This window comes from Siphateles boraxobius, unplaced genomic scaffold (genome assembly GCF_051911475.1).
Source record: "Siphateles boraxobius isolate OS27281-9 unplaced genomic scaffold, OSU_SipBor_1 7, whole genome shotgun sequence".
Taxonomy (NCBI): domain Eukaryota; kingdom Metazoa; phylum Chordata; class Actinopteri; order Cypriniformes; family Leuciscidae; genus Siphateles; species Siphateles boraxobius.
Genome location: NW_027509197.1, coordinates 433,100 through 452,833, shown reverse-complemented (window position 1 = coordinate 452,833; position 19,734 = coordinate 433,100). Strand labels below are relative to the sequence as shown.

The 19,734-nt window shown below is 38.9% G+C and overlaps 1 protein-coding gene across 2 annotated transcripts in view; it reads left to right on the top strand.

Moving 5' to 3' along the window:
• rapgef4a (Rap guanine nucleotide exchange factor 4a) overlaps positions 1–19,734 on the top strand; it is a 103,776-nt gene that overhangs the window by 54,339 nt on the left and 29,703 nt on the right. For both annotated transcript variants that reach the window (XM_077217043.1, XM_077217044.1), the window contains 7 exons: positions 6,419–6,491; positions 9,426–9,490; positions 12,814–12,864; positions 12,993–13,099; positions 17,255–17,376; positions 17,635–17,818; positions 18,164–18,248. In XM_077217043.1, the coding sequence (XP_077073158.1) occupies positions 6,419–6,491; positions 9,426–9,490; positions 12,814–12,864; positions 12,993–13,099; positions 17,255–17,376; positions 17,635–17,818; positions 18,164–18,248 (687 nt within the window). The remainder of the gene's footprint in view (positions 1–6,418; positions 6,492–9,425; positions 9,491–12,813; positions 12,865–12,992; positions 13,100–17,254; positions 17,377–17,634; positions 17,819–18,163; positions 18,249–19,734) is intronic.

Here is a 19,734-nt window from a genome sequence, read left to right as displayed (position 1 = left end):
TTCGATTCAAATTTCAAGAATCGATTCGATTCCGATTCTCAAGATCTTGAATCGATTATCATTATTCGATCCGATCCGATCTGATCCGATCTTCGAGATTTAGACAAGTGTTTTTGAAAAAAGCATTTTTTTCCAGCTGTTACCTGAATTACAGGTATGCAACATATTGATAATATTATTATAGACATTCAACTGCAAATTAATGGATTCGGGGTTGCCAACTCTCACGCATCTGGCGTGACACTCACGCATTCAGCCTCAATCTCACTGTCTCACGCTCAACAAAAAAATCTCACGCTAAATTAGACATTCTTCTGTGCTGTGTTTTTTTTCCACTCATGTGCACTAATTTCCGAATTACTATAAGCAAGTTAAGGCTTTTAACTACTGATTGGACCACTGCATTTTCTCATGCAGAGAAAAATCGCGGACAAAGAGGACACTGACACCGACAGACTAAACAGAGAAGGTTACTTTTGATATGGAACAAATTCTCAGCTGTCAGATTCTGTCAATATTTCCAACGTTTTGGCGCTTTTAAATGTGACCGATCGCTGTAGCGCGTCAGTTCAAACGGCACGTGATACATAGCCTAGTAGTAAATAAAATTACAAAACCTTTAGAAAACACAAGTGTGTCACAGTTTTGTGAAAACCTTCAAGTACTCCAGGTATAAGACAGATCGCAGCTTTGAGCGTTTGTGGAGTTTTCAAAGCAACCGCTTGCTTAACGTTACTGACCGCCATGTTCGTTGTTTTAATGTCCTTCCACCTCGCGCGCATACGTGAATTCAATGACGCGGCAAGTTAAAATTCACGGGGAAAATGTAGGCCTATTATTGAATCGATCCTCTGAGTTACGGATCGATCTTTAGAAATTAATATGAAAATCGATTCAGAATTCGTGAATCGATTTTTTCAACACAGCCCTAATCATAGGCCTAACTCATCTACTAGAGCCACTATTAGAGGGGATTGTATAATACCACATAGAAGGAGTGCTTTTGGGCAGTCAGCTTTTTCTTAGAGAGCTGCACATGCCTGGACTACTATACCTACAAAATTAAGAAATATTACATATTTTACTTCTTTTTCTGTAACCATAAAACAGTGGTTATTGGATAATCAATCATGTTTTCATAATTTGGAGTAGTAACTTTTTTTCTCCTTATATTTAAAATCATTCTGTATTTTGTATTAATATGCCTAACACAACACCGTTGGGAACCATACTACACCAAAACAAATATTGGGTCCACCCACAGGAGGACTCTCATGTCCCACAACGTTGGGGCTCTCTTCCGAGGAGGCCTGTTAAGGCCTACTACCCGTCAGTGAGTCTACTGCCCGAACTACTACTTGACAGTGCAACCTTCGTTGGCAAATAAGCTGTTTATACAGCATAGTATCCTGGTAGTTAACCAAATTGCCCATGGCAGTGTACTCAGCAAAAACGCAACACCCTTTAAGCACGGGGAGTACAACATACGCCACCCTGCCTCAAAGGAGGCCCCTGATTCCGGGGCCTACCATCTGTACGGTCATGGCAATGCTCTGGCTTCAAGGGAGCGTATTTCGAAAACCAAAATGTAGTGAAGGTTAGAACTTTCCGCTCGACCCGAGCCATAGTGTTGTGAGGCAGAATCTACTCAGAACTACCTTGTATCGACAGGGGATTACCTGCCTCTGAGAATTTAAAAGGGTGCTTGATCTTGATCTCAATATTAGTAATATTAGCAATTTTCATTTTTATGCTGATGACACCGTGATTTATTGTAGTGTACCCAAATTACACCAAGCTGTGTCTTTTCTACAGTGTGCTTTTGATGTTGTGCAACAAAGGCTTTGTGACCTAAACCTGACTTTGAACGAGACCAAAGCTAAAGTAATGTAATGTCTCGTTTCCACTGAGCGGTACGGTACGGTACAGTACAGTACGATTCGGGACGGTAAACCCTGATCCGGCTTGCGTTTCCACCGCCAAGAGAACCCTTACTTGATAGGCATGGTGTAGCCTATGCCGGAACGAAGCAATCTACATCATTTTTGTGCAAAGAAGAAAGCGACATAGGCATATGGCATATGGCTGTTTGTCACAAGAAGACAAGTGCCGACATTAGGCGTTTCTGAATACCAAGTACGCAAAGTTCGGACTTGCCAAGTCCGACTTAGGAGAATGACTCCCGAGTAATTCTTCAAATGGAACAGCGTTCTTGAAAGTGTCACTCAACTCGCTCTGCTACTCCGGTTATCTCTGTATGTACATTTTAGGCAACAATGAAACAAACTATGTTATAAAACACCACTCTGCCTCTTTTCATTTTCATTTAAAGAAATCTTAAACATTATAGCCACACAAATGTGGTTCAGGCAACGTGTATTGATTATATTCACTGCATGCATAATGTTAGCTTATTTATAACAAAACTAAATATAAAACTCAACCCTGGCTCCTTTCGTTTAAATTTAAAAAATATTAAACATATTAAAATATTCCAGGCAATATGTGCATTTGCACTAAACAACAGATGTTGCCATAAACAACATTACAGTGATCATCTTCACTGAAATAAAATTAAAAATGACAAAACTCAAACCCATCTCTTTTTGTTTAATTTCAGTTTTATCAATAATAGCCATTATAAAAGTATAAGTAAAAGGTACAAGAAGCTATATAATAAGAAATAAAGAAAACAATGCTGGCAAACATACAAAGTCAGCGCTCTAGTCTAACCTTACAATGATAAAGTTAAATAGCATAAATATATGAAGTTATGAAACTTCACTTAGCCCTCAGCCAAACTGATTGTCCAGGGAACAAATTATAGAATCATGAGACCAAAGATCACCGTTAGGTCTACACAAGGAGAATTATATCAACATTCTGCAGTGAGTTTAGCTCCACCCTTTAGGTACCGTATCACTTTTTCGGTACCCTTCCGTTGGGGTACCTAGCACAGTGGTACGGAGCTAGACTCACTGCAGAATGTTGATTGGTTGACAGAGGATCGTCACTTGCGCATGCTACAAGGGAAATGACAACATAAGACGCCATTTTTCAATATACAGTTGAAATATAATACTACTGTTATTGTGTCACGAAATGTAGTCACGAAATATGAGATCCATTCCAGGTACGGTACGGTTCGGCATTTTGGGACCCTTCACAACTTTTGACAGTGGAAATGGAAATAATTGCGTACCGTACTGTACTGTACAGTACTGCTTGGTGGAAACGAGCCATTGTTGGTTGGTCATCATTCTCAATATGCAGATGTAAACATTGGTACGTGTTTATTTATAAATCAATTTTGGGTCTATTGCCTCCATTTCTTTGCATTTACCCAACACAAACCTGTTGGAGTTTATTCTTTGCACCCACAGGATTTGTATACCCTCTCAGTTCCACTCGCCCACACTGAATATGGAAAAAAAAGCTTTTCGGTATACCGCACCCAGTGATTGGGACTTTTTACAATATGACCTGAAATTGGAGACCCTGGTGTCAATGAATATTTTTAAATCTTTGCTTAGTGAGCTTTTAAAGGAAATAACAATTTGTAAATGTGTTTAATTGTTCTGATGACATGTTTTAATGTCATGGTCATTTTCTTCTTTTATTTATTTTTTATTTTATTTTGTTGATTATGTTTTGCTGCTCATCTTGGCCAGGTCACTTCTGTAAAAGAGAAGTTTACTAAAGAAGTTTACTTCTGTAATCTCAGAAAGTTTTATCTGGTTAAATAAAGGGCAAAGAAAAAAAAGAAAGCCATAATAAAGCCAGGGGAGCTGTTGTTATCCATCTTGATGATGACTGTAATGAGCAGAATCCCAGAAGATAAACAGGTGCACTCTAACCAATGAGAGGACAGTTTACTCACATGTGACTTGTATTAATAGATTTTGGTCTGTTATAAGAAATTTTGCCTTGTGAAAGCGAACTGAACCGAGAAGAAATTGCAGCATTTTAATCCCAGTTTTGGAACAAAGCAAACGATCCACTGTACAGGTCTAAGAAACCCTTAGACTCTGAAGACACACTTTGACACTTTCGATGTTGTTGCATTAGATAACAAATGACACTCTGAAATCATTAAATTACCCTTATGTCAGTTCAAACTCATGATTTTCTTTTATGCAACAAAAGGAAAAAAATGAAGACTTTTTTCCATTCAAGAACAATCAATGGGGGACTGAAGCTTTCAATCTTCAAAAAAGAACAGAAAAATATCACAAAAGTGGTTAATGATTTTTGACTGAACTATCCCTTTAAGTGTCCAAACACACTTTGAAGCCCACCATACGCAGACTCACTCTCTGACTGTTGTGTTCATTGTTGTTGGATTTATCGATAGACATAATGACATATTAGGTTAGGTTTGTGTGATTTATGAGATGCATCAGTCAGAGATAATGACTTGTCCTCTTTTAGAGAGACGTCCACTCCCCAGAGAGCGGGACGTTCACATCTGTGCCCCAGAAAGGCTGCATTAACTGTCCCATGTGTCCTGGTTAATGGCTCAGGCCGCCTCTGTGTCATTAGTCACTGAGATTCATTTATTGGCACATCTTGTTACTAAAACATTCTTTCTTTCATCACTTTGAGTGTGATAAAGTCTACTTATTCTGTCACATTCCTTCTATATGATTACATTTATGAAATTGATTGAATTGCATTTTCTCAATTCTAAATCCTATAGTTATGTATAAAGTGGTCTTCCGTTCTGTATTGGGTTTGATGGATCAAAACTGATACAGTATTAATTGAATTAATTGACATATTGAAAATGTTCTTTGGGGATGTACGAAACCTCTGCATGTGGTGGGGTCTTAAACACATTACCTGACCTCGCTGGACGAGCTGGACTTTCTGCTCTCTCACCAAACACTAAATGGGCACTAATCTCTCTCATGTGTCTATAATTAGCAGATGTTTTTGTCCAAAACAACATAAAGTAAACTAATGCTCTCCTCCAGAGAAATCCAAGGTTAAGTGTCTTTCCCAATGGCACTATCTGTCTGTCAATCTTGAATTTCCTGTGAGCTGTAGATACTAACTGAACTGTCTAATAACTTTGACTGTTTTGTCTGTCTGATTATCATCCTTTTTTCTGCAACATATTTTGTTTGTAATTTTTTGCTTCAAGAAAAGGAAAATAATAATAATGAACCCTGCAATATTTCTTAATAATTTGCTAATTGTTAGTGCAGAACATCAGACAAATGACAAAATTGAGATTCTCTCAAACTAATGAAATTAATTTAATCAAAATTATTTCAACCCTATGATCACTTACCTGTAATATTATATTATTCAGTTCACACTTAAGTATATTATTTTAATGTATATTATATCCATAAATACTTCTTTCTCACAAGGGCTATCTTTAACACTGTGAAGTTAAGATTTGGTCCATTATATTAAGACATATTTGATAGAGGCATAAAAATACATTGCATAGTGAGACTACAGGTATACGTATAAGAGGTGGTACCTGCAATAGGATTTGAAATGCTGCAAGTGTGTGTATGTCATGAGCTCTGTGTCAGAAATGTCCATATGTGTGTAACCTCTGTGTGCGCTGTCTGGTTTTTGATTCAGAAATATTGATTTAATCCAGCATAATCCCTTCTGATCTGCAGTCAGAGCTGATTTAAGAGATTACTGATAGTACTGCCTCCTAACTCTTCTGAAACTGCTTTCCTTGTGTGTTCTTAGATGAGTCCATCGTTCTGGGCTGCTACTCTAAAGAAAAACTAGATTTTAGGCGACTATGGCAAGAAACTTCATTGGATGTTTGGGTACTAAAAAGAAAAAACAGACTCAGCTGGGGGATGAGGTTTATTTTTTTTTCATGCTATCTCTTATTTACATAGCACTGAGCATTTGTGTGTGTGTGTGTGTGTGTGTGTGTGTGTGTGTGTGTGTGTGTGTGTGTGTGTGTGTGTGTGTGTGTGTGTGTGTGTGTGTGTGTGTGTGTGTGTGTGTGTGTGTGTGTGTGTGTGTGTGTGTGTGTGCACATATTATTCATATACAGAACGACAAACTATTTTATCCAATATGCTTTAAGTTAACAAGAAATGGTGTTTACAATTTATTTACATCTATCTGATGTATTTCCAAGTTAAATAGGATATTTAATCCCCCCCAAAAAATGTTGAAAGGGATTTGATTTTATCCAGGAGTTGACTGGATTATGAAAAACAGTATCTATATAGCAGGTGATTTGTAGGGAAGGATTGAAAATAAGAGGCATTGAAAGATTGAAAAAACAAACATGTTTTTCTTTGGAATAAATGATGAAGCTTATACAAAAAGACCAGGAACATGTACTAAGACATTATTTAGTAACTTATTGCTCATTTACTCAATTTCTTTGTATTTGCTGTCTTGTGACTGCACTTTTTGTATCTTTCAGAATTATCGTCAGTGTATGGCTGGTCTTCTGGTCCCTCCCTATGGTGTTATGGATAGTGTCCCAAATGCTGACAGTAAGTACAAACACTTGTCTTCGTTCTTAAAGGGCCTGTTCACCCAAACAATGATAATTCTGTCAAAATGTACTCACTGATGTTGTTCCACACATGGATGACTGTCATTCTTCTGTGGAATACAGTTTTTCAGAATCTCTAAACTGCTAATTTTTCATAAAACTAAAGCATATTGTAAACAGGGTCTTTCAAGCTAAAAAATTCTTGAAAGTATAATTTAAGTAGTGCAACTTGTGTGTTACATGTTTTCTGAAGCCATACAATAGCTTTTTTTGAGGGAAGTATCAAAACATACACCACTGTTCAAAATTTTAGGGTTGGGATGTTTGACCAAGGCTGTACATTTATTTGAAAGAAATACAGTAAAAACAGTAATATTGGAATATTATTAGAATAAAAGTTTTCTGGATTTCTGTGATGGAACCAGCTATTACTCCCGTCTTCAGTGTCACATGATCCTTCAGAAATCATTCTAATATGCTGATTTGTTGCTCAAAAAACATTTCTTAATATCATCAATGTTGAAAACAGTTGTGCTGCTTCATATTTTTGCGGGAATCATGATACATGTTCATTTTTTCAGGATTTTTTTGCTGAATAGAAAGTTAAGCATTCATTTGAAACAGAAATATTTTTGTACAGCTATGCTGTAACTTATTCTCAGTTGTGCTTCGGTATAATCAAACTTGGCACGTTACGATCAGTTCTTAAGAGTTTTGGCTGAAGCAAATTTTCTCGATACTATAGAGAGGTCGATACTATATAAGGTTTATATCTATAATTTATACTTTTTTTAATAAATAAGCATGTTTTAAAATTGTAAAACGACTATTTTTGTCTGACGGAAGAGGTCACTCCAGCCATAGGGGCTCATTTCTTTTTTTTTTTACGGCTGAGTAAACCTGGCTGTGAACGTTGGGAAGTGTTTTACTTCTCGTTGAGGAAGGAACACTACGGAGACCACATCCTACCCAAAAGGGAGAGATTAGTATGTGGAAAATACATCCTCTCAAATGGAGAGCACTACATAGGGAAGAGTCCCTGTGGAGGACTCCACCTGATAAGTGGGAGACTACTGGGCACAGCGACACTACATACAGAGTACAAGCCAGATTACAAGGGATCATACCATGAGTCATGATCATGAAAGGGGCATACCATGAGTAATGGGCCTGGTAGAGAGTACCAAACTTACTACTGGTGAGTGCTAGGAGGTATAAAAGATGTCCTGTGTTCACCAAACCTGGGGAACTCTTTTGTTTTTGTTTTTTGGGGAACGTTACCACCTCAGAGAGGGGGGAGGGCGCCTATGCAAGCACTACACCCAACCAGTTGTCTAAGTTTTGCATGTAGTTATCCAATACTCGAGATGAAACTGGTTCCATACTGAGATTATAGAGTCTCGCTAAGGTGTTAAATGTTGCCCAGCCCGCAGCTCTACATACAGTATGTCTGATAGTGAAGCACCATTCACCAAAGCCGACGTGGCTGTGATACCCCTTGTGGAGTGAGCTCTCAATGTGCACGGTACACCTTGGGTCTGATAAGCCCAGAGAATGGTGTCCACAATCCAGTTGGCCAATCTCTGATTGGACACAGCCTTTCCATTCTGCTGACCTCCGAAGCAGACAAAGAGCAAAAGTGTGTAAAAAGTATGTGCAAAGTGTGCCCCCACTCCAGGGTCCCGAGGCCGTGTGCCCTTTGCATACAGCGCCCCAGCCTGTCTTGGAAGCGTCTGTTGTAACAACAACATTCCTGGACACTTGTTCTAGGGGAACTCCTGCCCATAGAAATGCAAGCTATGATCAGGGGCTGAAGTGGCCTCATATGCATCTACCCCAGCCGCGTGACTGCGGCCGAGGATGCCATATGCCCCAGGAGCCTCTGAAAATATTTCAGTGGTACTGCTGTTTTGTGCTTGAACAATTTCAAGCAGTTCAGTATCGACTGCGCACGGTCTTGTGAAAGACATGCTGTCATTTTGATCGAGTCCAACTCCACACTGAGAAAAGAGATGGTCTGCACAGGGGAGAGCTCGCTCTTTTCCCAGTTGACCCGAAGTCCCAATGGGTGGTCGAGGACCAAGTCCCTGTGCGTACACAACAACTCTCACGACTGGGCTAGGATTAGCCAGTCATCGAGGTAGTTGAGTATGTGAATGCCCACCTATCTTGACAGGGCAAGGGCAGCCTCTGCGACCTTTGTAAAGGTACAAGGAGACCGGGACATCCAGAAAGGGAGGACCTTGTATTTGTATGCTTGTCCCCAAAAGCAAACCGTAGAAACGGCCAGTGCTGGGGAAGGATTCAAATATAAATGTATGCATCCTTCAGGTCTCTCACCGCAAACCAATCTTGATGTTAAACACGTGAGATAATGTGTTTCTGTGTGGGAATCTCAGTTCATGTTAAATTCAACATTTTTTTAATATTTTATTCAAATTAAAAGTTGTATCTGTTAATAGTATTTAATGACCTGTGCTAACATGAACTAACAATAAACAGCTGTATTTTTAATGCTAATAGGACCTTATTGTAAATTGTTACAGATATTTATATTTTACTGTGCAGAATTCAGTAAGAGTCATTGGTCTCTATTTATATGAAGAGGGGTGTGCTGTTTTATCATAGATAAGAGTCTTTCAGGACTGGATACTTTAAGAGTTATTGTTCCTGCAGGAAAAAGCTTTTGTGGTGAGGGTAATGACCCACCACTGCACCCCGTGGCCCCTTAGGGCCCATTACTGAAGATTACACACATCCTGCATCTCCATGATGACTTTACATACTATATTTAATCTTTGTGCTTAACTATCACTTCTGCTGAATCTGCTGCATTTTAATCTTGCCTTGACTGAATGATTGATGCTCATATTAGATTTTAAAGACTTGATCTTTATTTAATTAATTGTATTTGTCATTTTTTCCCCCATAGGAATGCCTGACAAAGAGAGTCTGAGCAACAGTTCACCCGGATCATCATCCAAACACTTAAATAAGGTTTGTTTTAACCCCTAAATACAAGCATCTATCTTTGAAATCTTCCACTGTTCATCAGGACACGTGTTCACTGTCCTGTCTGAAGTCATGACTGATCTGATGACAGTCTTTGTGATTGTCATCTTGTGGACCCCAAAAGTGAAAGGTTTGTCATCATTTACTCATCCTAATGTCATTCCAAATAATTCTTCAGTTGAACACAGAAGTTAGCCAGCTTTGAGTGCTCTTTCCATGCAATGAAAGTTAATGGGGGACTGGTGCTGTCGATCTCCAGAATAGAAAATAAAATACCATAAAAATATCAAAACAATAGTCCATATGACTCCTTCACCCTATTCTCAGAGTTGTTTGTAATCATATATTATAATATGTGAAGAACCGACTGAAACTTAAGCAATTCTGATAATCTTCCCCTCTGCCACACAGCTGTCAAATCTCCTCTGTTAACTTGCATTCAAGTATGGCATGTAAACATGCACATAAGTGAAATACATAAATGCTGATTGAGTTTTTATTTGAAATGTTCCTCATTCAACAATATTATGCTATTGCTTTGTAGGACTGTGCATGATCACGTCTGTCTGCATAATAGCTTTTTTTCAAGACGTCATTTTTGCCCTTATTTTGAGGTGGTTTGTGAAAAATCTAGTGCTACTGTGAAATCTGATGCAAACTCTCTGCAGCTCTCCAGACACCAGGAATCAAACTTATAGTGAAACAACTTAAGCCTTTCTTTTATAAATAAAGAATATCTAAAAACTTGCACCGAAAATTAATTTCTCCTAGACTTATCCTAGAAGTTTCTTAAAGTCCATTTAAGACCGTGTTGGACTCATCTGATGAGCAGAGGGAGTTTGATTATTGTTATTTCTCCTGTTTGCGTCAGTTCTGATAAAACTACATCCTTCCTTCCCACCATCTCCTCCATAGAATACAACATTTGTTTGAAATTTAAAAATGAACTAGGCAGCTCTGGCATCCTCTCTCCCATTTCCGAGCATGTGCCCATTTGGAGTTCCTGATCCTCTGACCTCTCAGGTCATTTCAAGTGCTTTGTTTTTCCTTTTTCTTTTTTTCTTTTTATAATGATGCATCCAAATAGCAGGTGATCAGTATTGACCACAACAGAGTGTCTGTGATTTGCATAATGGTGTTGTTTTATTCACTTAAGTCTGTTTGTGGCTTTGGTTAACAGAAGGCTGAATCTGTCTTACGTGATATACATAATCGTTATGTAATGTAGGAACACACTTCCTTCGAGTGTACAAATTATGCTGTAAGATGCTGAAGATCTTAGCAGACTGTCACACTTAAATTGATTTGAACTTGGATGAGTTCACTGTTAATACTGCTCAGAGTCTGTTTGTTTGGAACAAAAACAAATTTGAGATATTTTTGCTTCTTAGCTCTTTAGTTTCAATTAAAGTTTTGAGATAATTTTTTTTATAGTACATTAAATATTTTTTCATATTTAATATTTTACTTGTAATTATATAAAACATTTAATACTTATTAAATATGAAATTATTTTTTCATATTTAGTATTTTACTTGTATTTATATAAAACATTTACATTTACAATATACATTTTAATGTATATTAAAAGGGAAATTAAGTAAAAAAGAATCAAAAGATGTGCATTGAAAATAGTGTTGAGAAAAAAAAAGATATATATGTGGAGATATATACTATATTTATTTCTTCCACCTTGTGGCTGTTGCTGCTGTTCCTAAATGTTTCCCATTTCCAATAATACCACTTACAGTTGATCGTGGACTCCAGCACGGATGAAATTTCACTTATTGCAAAAGTGGCATCCTATCACAGTATCAGGCTTGAATTCACTGAGATATCAGAACGACCCATTTCTCCCACAAATGTTAGTTAAAACACTGTATGGCTTGATTTTATACATATGAGGCAATTGGTCTAATTGAAACACCTGTGCTGTGTCTGAAATCGCCCCCTATTCCCTTAAATATGGCACTATTTGAGGAGATAGCCATTGTAGTGGTGCCTGAAACCATAGTGGACATTATCGAGTGCACTCATTCAAACCCACAATGCACTGCAATAATGAGTGTACAACCAATGTATGCTCAACTGCTAGAGAATACCCATCATGCACTGTGAGCTGAATCATTCATCCATCCATTTTGAACTAATGTAGGGAATAGGGAATGAGGTTTTGGGGCGATTTTGGACACAGCTCTGAATTCAAGAATTAAGAGGCATGTCCCAATACTTTAGTCCATATAGTGTATAGTGTAAAAACAATGTATTTGCCTGTAATGTCTTGCCTTAAATGTAATGTGTTAATTCTACTGTCAAAAGAGCACCCAAGACAATGTGTTTTTGTAGAAGTACAGCCTGGGTGAGGACAGTAATGAATATTTGAAAAGGTTTGGTTAAAAATACAACACACTGGCCGTGGCCAAGATTTGTTCCTCCAGTGTGGTAGGAGGGAAAGCAGTGCCACAACGCACCTTCTGTTCAAAGCCCTGATAAAGACTGTAGTATGAAACGAATCTAGCTTGACATAATGACATGTACATTTTTATGTAATATGAGAAGACATCAGCAGAATTCTACACAAGCTGCTCGTGATGACATTTGTTCTGATATTAAAGCACATGCTAATGGATTTGTTTTTTATAAATTTGCACATTCCAAGAATAGGGTACAGAGTAATCAATGTATGTTTGCAACCTTAATTTACTTGTCATCACATCAGTGACGTGCAAATATAGTTTAAAAAGTCGGTTCATGGATTTCATTATTCTATAGCAATTAATGAACAGAAATGAATGAAACTCTATAATTAAATATATTATATGTTCAAATAAATAGGTGAGTGAGTGAGTGAGTGAGTGAGTTAGGGAGTGAGTGACGCGCACACACAACCCGCGCACATATGCCTATTATTTATGTGAAAATTACACAAAATTTATTCTTCTCATTATTATTATTATTTATATATCTTCTTATTCTTCCTACTCTTCTTCTTCTTCTTTTTCTTATTATTATAAAAGCCCAGTGACACTAGTTTCATGTAAGTCATGATGTTGAAAATTCTTTTTGGAAATGTAAGGTCTCAGCAAATGAGATGTTATGATATTGCTCATTGTGCATTTTCCCATATATATATATATATATATAGTTAGTCTGAATATAGTCTGAATATTTCACAGAAAGCCTTTATTATTCAGACGATTTAAAGTTTACTCTGTTACGATTTCACTGTGTATTTGTGCTCTATAAAGGTTAGAAAACACTGAAGAATAAACCTAATAATCCCACATTCTCATCCTTTTGTTTTCCAGAAATTATTAATTGAAAGCCCCATCAAACATCACCCCAAATCCATTACTCAGGTATTCAACCATCCTGTTTGTTAGTCCAACTCCTGTCAATCACAGTGTTGAATTGTGTACCATAATGTTAAGTATCGAGTGGTTTATTTCTCTCTCTTTGTTTCTGTGCATTAACGTTTGTCTCTCAGGTGCCGTCAGAAAAGATACTACGGGCAGGTGAAGTGTTACGAAACACCATTTTGTTCCGAGCACCTCAAATGATCAGAGACAGGAAGTACCACCTTAAAACATACAGGTAAATACAGGTATTATATATATATATATATATATATATATATATATATATATATATATATATATATATATATATACACACATATATATACACATATATATATATATACATTTTATACTTTATTATTGCATTTTTTAAAGTGCACTTTGTAATAATTTAAGATTAAAAAAATTACTTCAAAATAAATCATAATTTTTAATCATTAAATCCTTGTTTTAATTTTTTTTGTGTGCTTTAATGTACACTTATTTAATGAGTTGACTAACATACTAAAGCACATTGTAAAGGTCTTGATTTTAATTTTAACTAGTTTGTTATTCAATATTACATTTAAAGTAAATATATTTGAAACATACAGTACTAGATTGCAATGACATTACAAATATGTAATTTCAAATGTATTTAAATACATGACATACTGTCCGGCTGTCACGGTGTGGTGCAGGCAGAAGAAGACGAGGGAGAATAAAAAAGTTCCAATGCAAACTTTTACTAACAATATAGTTTAAACAGGTACAGATAGGTAGAAGGTTCACACACACTTAGTAGGACGGAGATCGGACAATGAACAAGGCAACACCCTGGGCTTAAATACATAGGGAATCAGATCAGGGAAATGAGACACAGCTGACAAGACTAACTAGGTAACAGGTGAGACAGATGAACTAATGAGGGTTACCAAGGAAACAAATGCCTGGCGGGAAAACATAACAAGGAAGGAAGGAAGACAATACAAAAATTGTTTGTGTTGAAAATACAAACAAACACTAACACGTGACAGTACTCCCCCCTCCCGGTAGGCAAGTCCTCGCGGTGTAGATAGGCCAACTGCGGACGGAGCGAGGTGACTCAGGAGGAGGACGAAGAGCAGGTGAAGGGGAGACAGAAGGGAGGCAGCCAGGGCTGCCAGGCCGGAGATGACGGATGGAGGAGCCATGGAGGAGGCAGGACTGACGGCGGAACATTACGAAGCCAAATCCTTTTCGAGGAATTTTCCTTGGGAGGCGGTCCTAATAGTGAATTATGGACCGCCTTTTCGGTCCATAATTAGACATGCCAAATCCAAAAAATCTTCAGTATGGTCCTCCAGAGAACTGTTCTTCTGCTCAAGGTAGAGTAGTTGGATGACGGGTAGGTCCATAGTGAGAGAGGTGAAGGAAAAAGAAAGAAAAAAGCTGAAAAAATTTAATCATGTTTAGGTACGGTATTCTGTCAGGCGCTGTGTAGGTTGTAGTAAGTGCACGATCACATAGGATAACAAAGGGAGTCTTTAGTAGTAAATTCCACTTGGAACACGTAGGAGAATCACTGGCAAAGATAAATTAATAAATTATATTTACCGTAGGTAGTTAAACAGAATGCCTACCGCCACGCAAAGTCGCCTTGGCAAAAATAAACCAGTCGCATTTCAAAGTCGTTCACAAAATGACCGCCAGGTGGCGCAAAGGGACATTTTGCAGTTGCAACAGTTGCAATTGCCGCATTTTGAAACATAAGTGGGGCTAATGCCAATTAACAGTAGCCTAAGGATGAAATACTACAACTATGGTCATTTCCAAATAAGCCTACAACAAACATGAAAAATTAAAAAAGAGCTATTGACATTTGCTGTTCAATAATGAAACAAACTAATATTTGTTGCAGTTGAAACTGCATGTTATAGTAATAATTTTATTATTAAATAATGAAAAAATTTGGTTAACGTTTAAAGGAACACGGCGACTTTTTGGGACTTTAGCTTATTCACCGTATCCCCCAGAATTAGATAAGTCCATACATACATTTTTCATCTCCGTGCGTGCTGTAACTCTGTTTGACACACCCACCGCTAGCCTAGCTGAGCACAAAGACTGGATGTAAATGGATACAGCTAGCATACTAATCCCAATAAGTGACAAAATAACGCAAACATTTTCCTATTTACTGTTGTGATTTGTATAGTCACAGAGTTTACAAATAACAAGGTCATATGAGACACAGACATCTTTTTACCGTATAAATATTGGGAACTATATTCTCAGAAGGCTAAGCACTGCTACTTGGGCGGAGTGATTACCGCAGCAATTTTTATTGTATTAATGCAAAGATATTTGATCTAAAATTCTAGTTCTAAAACTGTCATCGCAGCGGGAACGACGTAAGGAGACCCGTGGTGTATGTAGATAGAAATGGCTCATTCTAAGGTAATAAAAACATAACGGTTCATTATGTCAGGTTTTTATACACCACTGAAATTATAGGTATATATATATTATATTGCATTTCTGTCAACAGATCCTCCTAAATATTACACAATGCACCTTTAAGTACAGTAAAAATACTTTGTTACTGTCCACCACTGGTGTTGAGTGGCTTAATGGATTATTTATTTTAAGTATCCTGTGTAACGACTGCGACATATCAGACACAATATTTGTTATAGTTAACAAATAATATTTAAAACTCACTCTAGAATCTGTGGTCCCATCCCCCAACAAGGGCAAGAAGGGTCTTTGGTTACCATGACTACGATCAGATAAGTTGGTTTTATTGCTGTTAGAAATTTGATCATGTGGTCCAGACATAGAAGACAGAAACAGACTTTAAAACACACTTTGCTGCATTAATCATAGACAAACGGATCTATAAATGAACATGCACCCCAGAAAATTGTGTGAATGATTTACTGTTTTGTGTAGTGTCTTTTAATTCTATTAATTTTAATTTTTGATACTGTGGATTTTATGATAGAACCCACGGTCAATGTAACCTCACCTATTCCATGTTTGGTCTCTATAAATTGGTACTTTGAAGATCGAAATGACTGTGTACATGATATGTCGATAACAACAACATATTAGTATTACAAGAATCTTTCATAGTTTCTTCATCAGCAACCAATGCAGCTGCACATGCAAATGAGCACGCTTGAAACAAAGATCCATAAATCAAATTCTCCCACTTGGAAACTCCACCTTTCTTATTGGTCGAGTCAACCCTGAAGGTGGGACCTTTCTCACGCTTTAAAAATTGCAACTCCACAAGCCCTTTCCTCTCTTCCCTCCCTTCCCTCTCTTCGCTGCTGCTTCTTCGGGTTGATGTCTGTGGGGATCCCGGGCCCTGGCAGGCTGTGACTACAACCTGCTATGCCTTCACTCTCCCAACAGAGTCAGACTGTATTTTATTCAATCCAACTCAGAAGAAAATTGCAACTTTACCCTCACTGAATGGGCAACCAACTCTTCCGACTTCTTTTGGCCTTCTCGGTACGTTCGAGGGGCTGTGCTGTCCTGCGTGGCCTCAGCAGGCCCCAGGGTAGCAGGCCTTGACTCACAACCAGCCATGAGCTCATTCAGGAGAGAGAGGACTCTCTCAACCACAACAGAATCAAGGAAATCCTCAGGAGTTCGGCAGAACATCTTCATTTAACGCAGAAGAAGTCCAATCCAACTCCCACCATTTACTCTGCGTGTCCTCTCGGGCCCAGGGCCGGCAGGCCACAATCTGCACTCCAGCCATGAGAACCGAGTTGAACTAACCATGCAAGTTCATCATATCTTCTTCATCCAACGGAGAAGAAAACGATTGCAACTTCAACATTCGACACTCACGGAACTATCAACAACTTAAATTTTCAACAACTTCAATAATTGTGTCCACTGCACAGGCCATGCAAGTATACTTTTAATGAGATGCTTTGAAAATGAAATGCTGATGGTTCTTTTCATAGTTAAATGGATCTTTTTCATAGTTCCATTTCCTGCGTCCGGTCTCATTCTGTCACTTTACCATCTACCTATGAATGCATGAATGTGTAATTGTTTATATGTTAGTTATGTTTATGTGTTTTGTTAATAAAACTTGTTTTGATTCTCTGCTTGCATACAAAGTTTATTTTACGATCTTGACCCTGTTTCATGCTCTAAGTGCTGTACATGCTAAGAAATTATTATTTCTCTGTGGCCATGAAGGATATCCTTTTCTTAGAATAAATGAATAATCAAAGGAGTTTGTTGGACGAACTGATTAATTGATTGTAATGTTAATTTAGCTACCTCAAGTTAATCCAGTTAACTGACCCAAATATTCATAATTAATCATAATAAGTTATGAGTTATTATTAATATTTCCCCTTTGAGCTAACTCGTTACACCTTCATACCTGTGTTTGTTGTAGGCGGTGCTGTATGGGCACAGAGCTTGTTGATTGGCTGTTACAGCACACTTCCTGTGTGCACTCTCGTGTTCAGGCTGTGGGGATGTGGCAGGTGCTGCTAGAGGAGGGAGTCTTAAACCACGGTGAGTGTGTCATACTCATTCACTCATTCACAAAGGTCAGTGACTGCTTAAGGCAGTAAATCACTGCACTATATGACAAAAAAAACAAAAAAAAACATTTTGACCACAACACAGTTTGAGAGAGCTCTTAATTAAGATCTATTATCTAGATGATCATTTCGCTTTGGATTGACACTATAAATGCGATGTGGTCGAATGTTTTTCTTTGTTTAATGGTTGATTTGTTCTTTGTGGTTCCTGTTCTGTGTTTTGCTGCAGTGGACCAGGAGCTGAGTTTCCAAGATAAGTATCTGTTTTATCGGTTTCTGGATGATGAGACAGAGGAGGCACCCCATCCCAATGAAGAAGAGCAGAAAGAGAGTGATGAAGAACTGCAGGACACCCTCCTTCTTCTCTCTCAGATCGGACCTGACGCCCATCTTCGAATGATCCTGCGGAAACTGTAAGTTCTTCCCCAGAAACATCAGCGCCTGCTAATATGAGTCATTATGTCCCCCCAAGGACACTGGGCTATAAAGAGAAGTGCCTCAACGTGATCTGATCTGTATCTGCTACTTTTTGGCTGCTTTCCTACGAACTTTCCCACAATTCTCCAAAGACAGATTAGACTTATATGCATGCTGTAACTGAAGCAGAGACCTTTTAAAGGTCCTGGAAGATGTAACATCTGTACTAGGACTTTTTTGGTGCACAAATTTGATCCACAAAAACTTTTTAAAATGTCAGAATAAGTTCCAAAGTCATTACTGCCCAATGACATCATTGTCCTTTCTGCTCTTCTCTGCAGGCCTGGCCAGAGGACAGTAGATGACTTGGAGATCATTTACGAGGAGCTGCTGCATATTAAAGCCTTATCACATCTCTCCACCACTGTAAGTCCACATAATGGCCTCATACACTCTGTAATGTGTCTGGACTGACAACCGCATTTAAATACAGGAGTGAGTCCCCTGTGTGTACGGAACAGTTTTGACAGTATGGACTGTGATGATTTTAACTAAAGCACAGTTTTGTTGATGCTTGTAGGCTGCTTCACAGAGTTGTCAAGATTGGTCTGCTGCATTCGACCTGAGAGACATGTACTTCAGATCTCTATTCTTCCGCACCACAGGCCATTCTGTGGTCATGCGTTTGAAAGGTGTGAAGTATCAGTACAAAGTCCTACCCTTCAAGTGCTCATAGCCAGTTTGGTCCTCAGGTCAACTGGGAAAGAGTAAACTTGTCCACTGGCTAAGGATCTCTTTTCTAGTTTGGAGATGGATTCGGTCCACCGCATCTCTGAAAAAGAGTATGTGGATGGTTAGTGCTGTACAGAAGTGAGAAAGGGTCCCACTGAAACTCTTCAGAGGCTCCTGGGGCATATGGTAGACGCAGCCGCTTGGCCTCCTCCATATTAAGACCGCTTCAGCACTGACTTTACGGCAGAATCCCGAGGTGTCTGTGGCAGAGCGGCACGCTCCGTGTGAAAGCACCATGGCCTGCCGCCAAATCCTCAGTCCTCAGACCTTTTGATTCTCCGGGCCAATGGCTCCTAGAACAAGTGTCCATCAATACCGGCTGAGGGTCCACATAAAAAGGGCATGCAGTAACGGAGGTCTGGTCGGCCCTCCGACTGCATTGGCATCCATTGCCTCGCGTTGCTTTCAGTTCACCTTGCTTTGAGAGATGCTCAGTGAACGTATTCTCCCCTCGCATGTTGCAACTCGCCCGCCCCCTCCTCCTTGGAGTCAGAAGCTTCTGAGGTCGCTTCATTCCACTTATTACTTCTGGCCTGCTCAATCGTGCCGCTGACGAGCCTCACAACAGCCTCTGGCCCAGAGAGATTGGAGACTCCATCCTCCAGGCGGTCCAGCTGTTTGGGACCACTTTGGGGCCGCACAGTTACATCTGTTGCCCCTCCGGACTCGTCCCTCCGCCAGTTGTTTTTTCTTCTGTCTGAGTGGACATTCCTCGACACAGAAGGACTCTGGCCCCGGGGCCCCAGCAGAAATGCGTTCCCTGGTGAGACTTCTTGCACACAACTGTGCTATAGTCAGAGAAGAGATGGAGCAGGTCATGCTAGTTGCCTCTTATTGGCCCAACCAGATCTCTCCTCTCGACAGCCCTTCCTGACTCCTTCCTCTGAGTACATTCTCAGGGATGGGGTATGATGGCACCCGCGTTTAGACCTTGGAGAGTTCCAGGACTGGTTCTGAAAAGAATGGGATGCGGAGGTTCTGATTACTACAGCATGAATTGTTATGCCGTAGAGACCATCACTTCTGTGAGAGCACCCTTTCAAAAAATTATGCTTGCTGCTCATTTGCTAGTATTCTCTCCGTGAGGAGATCCCAAAGGTGTTCGATCACTTCAGTGCTT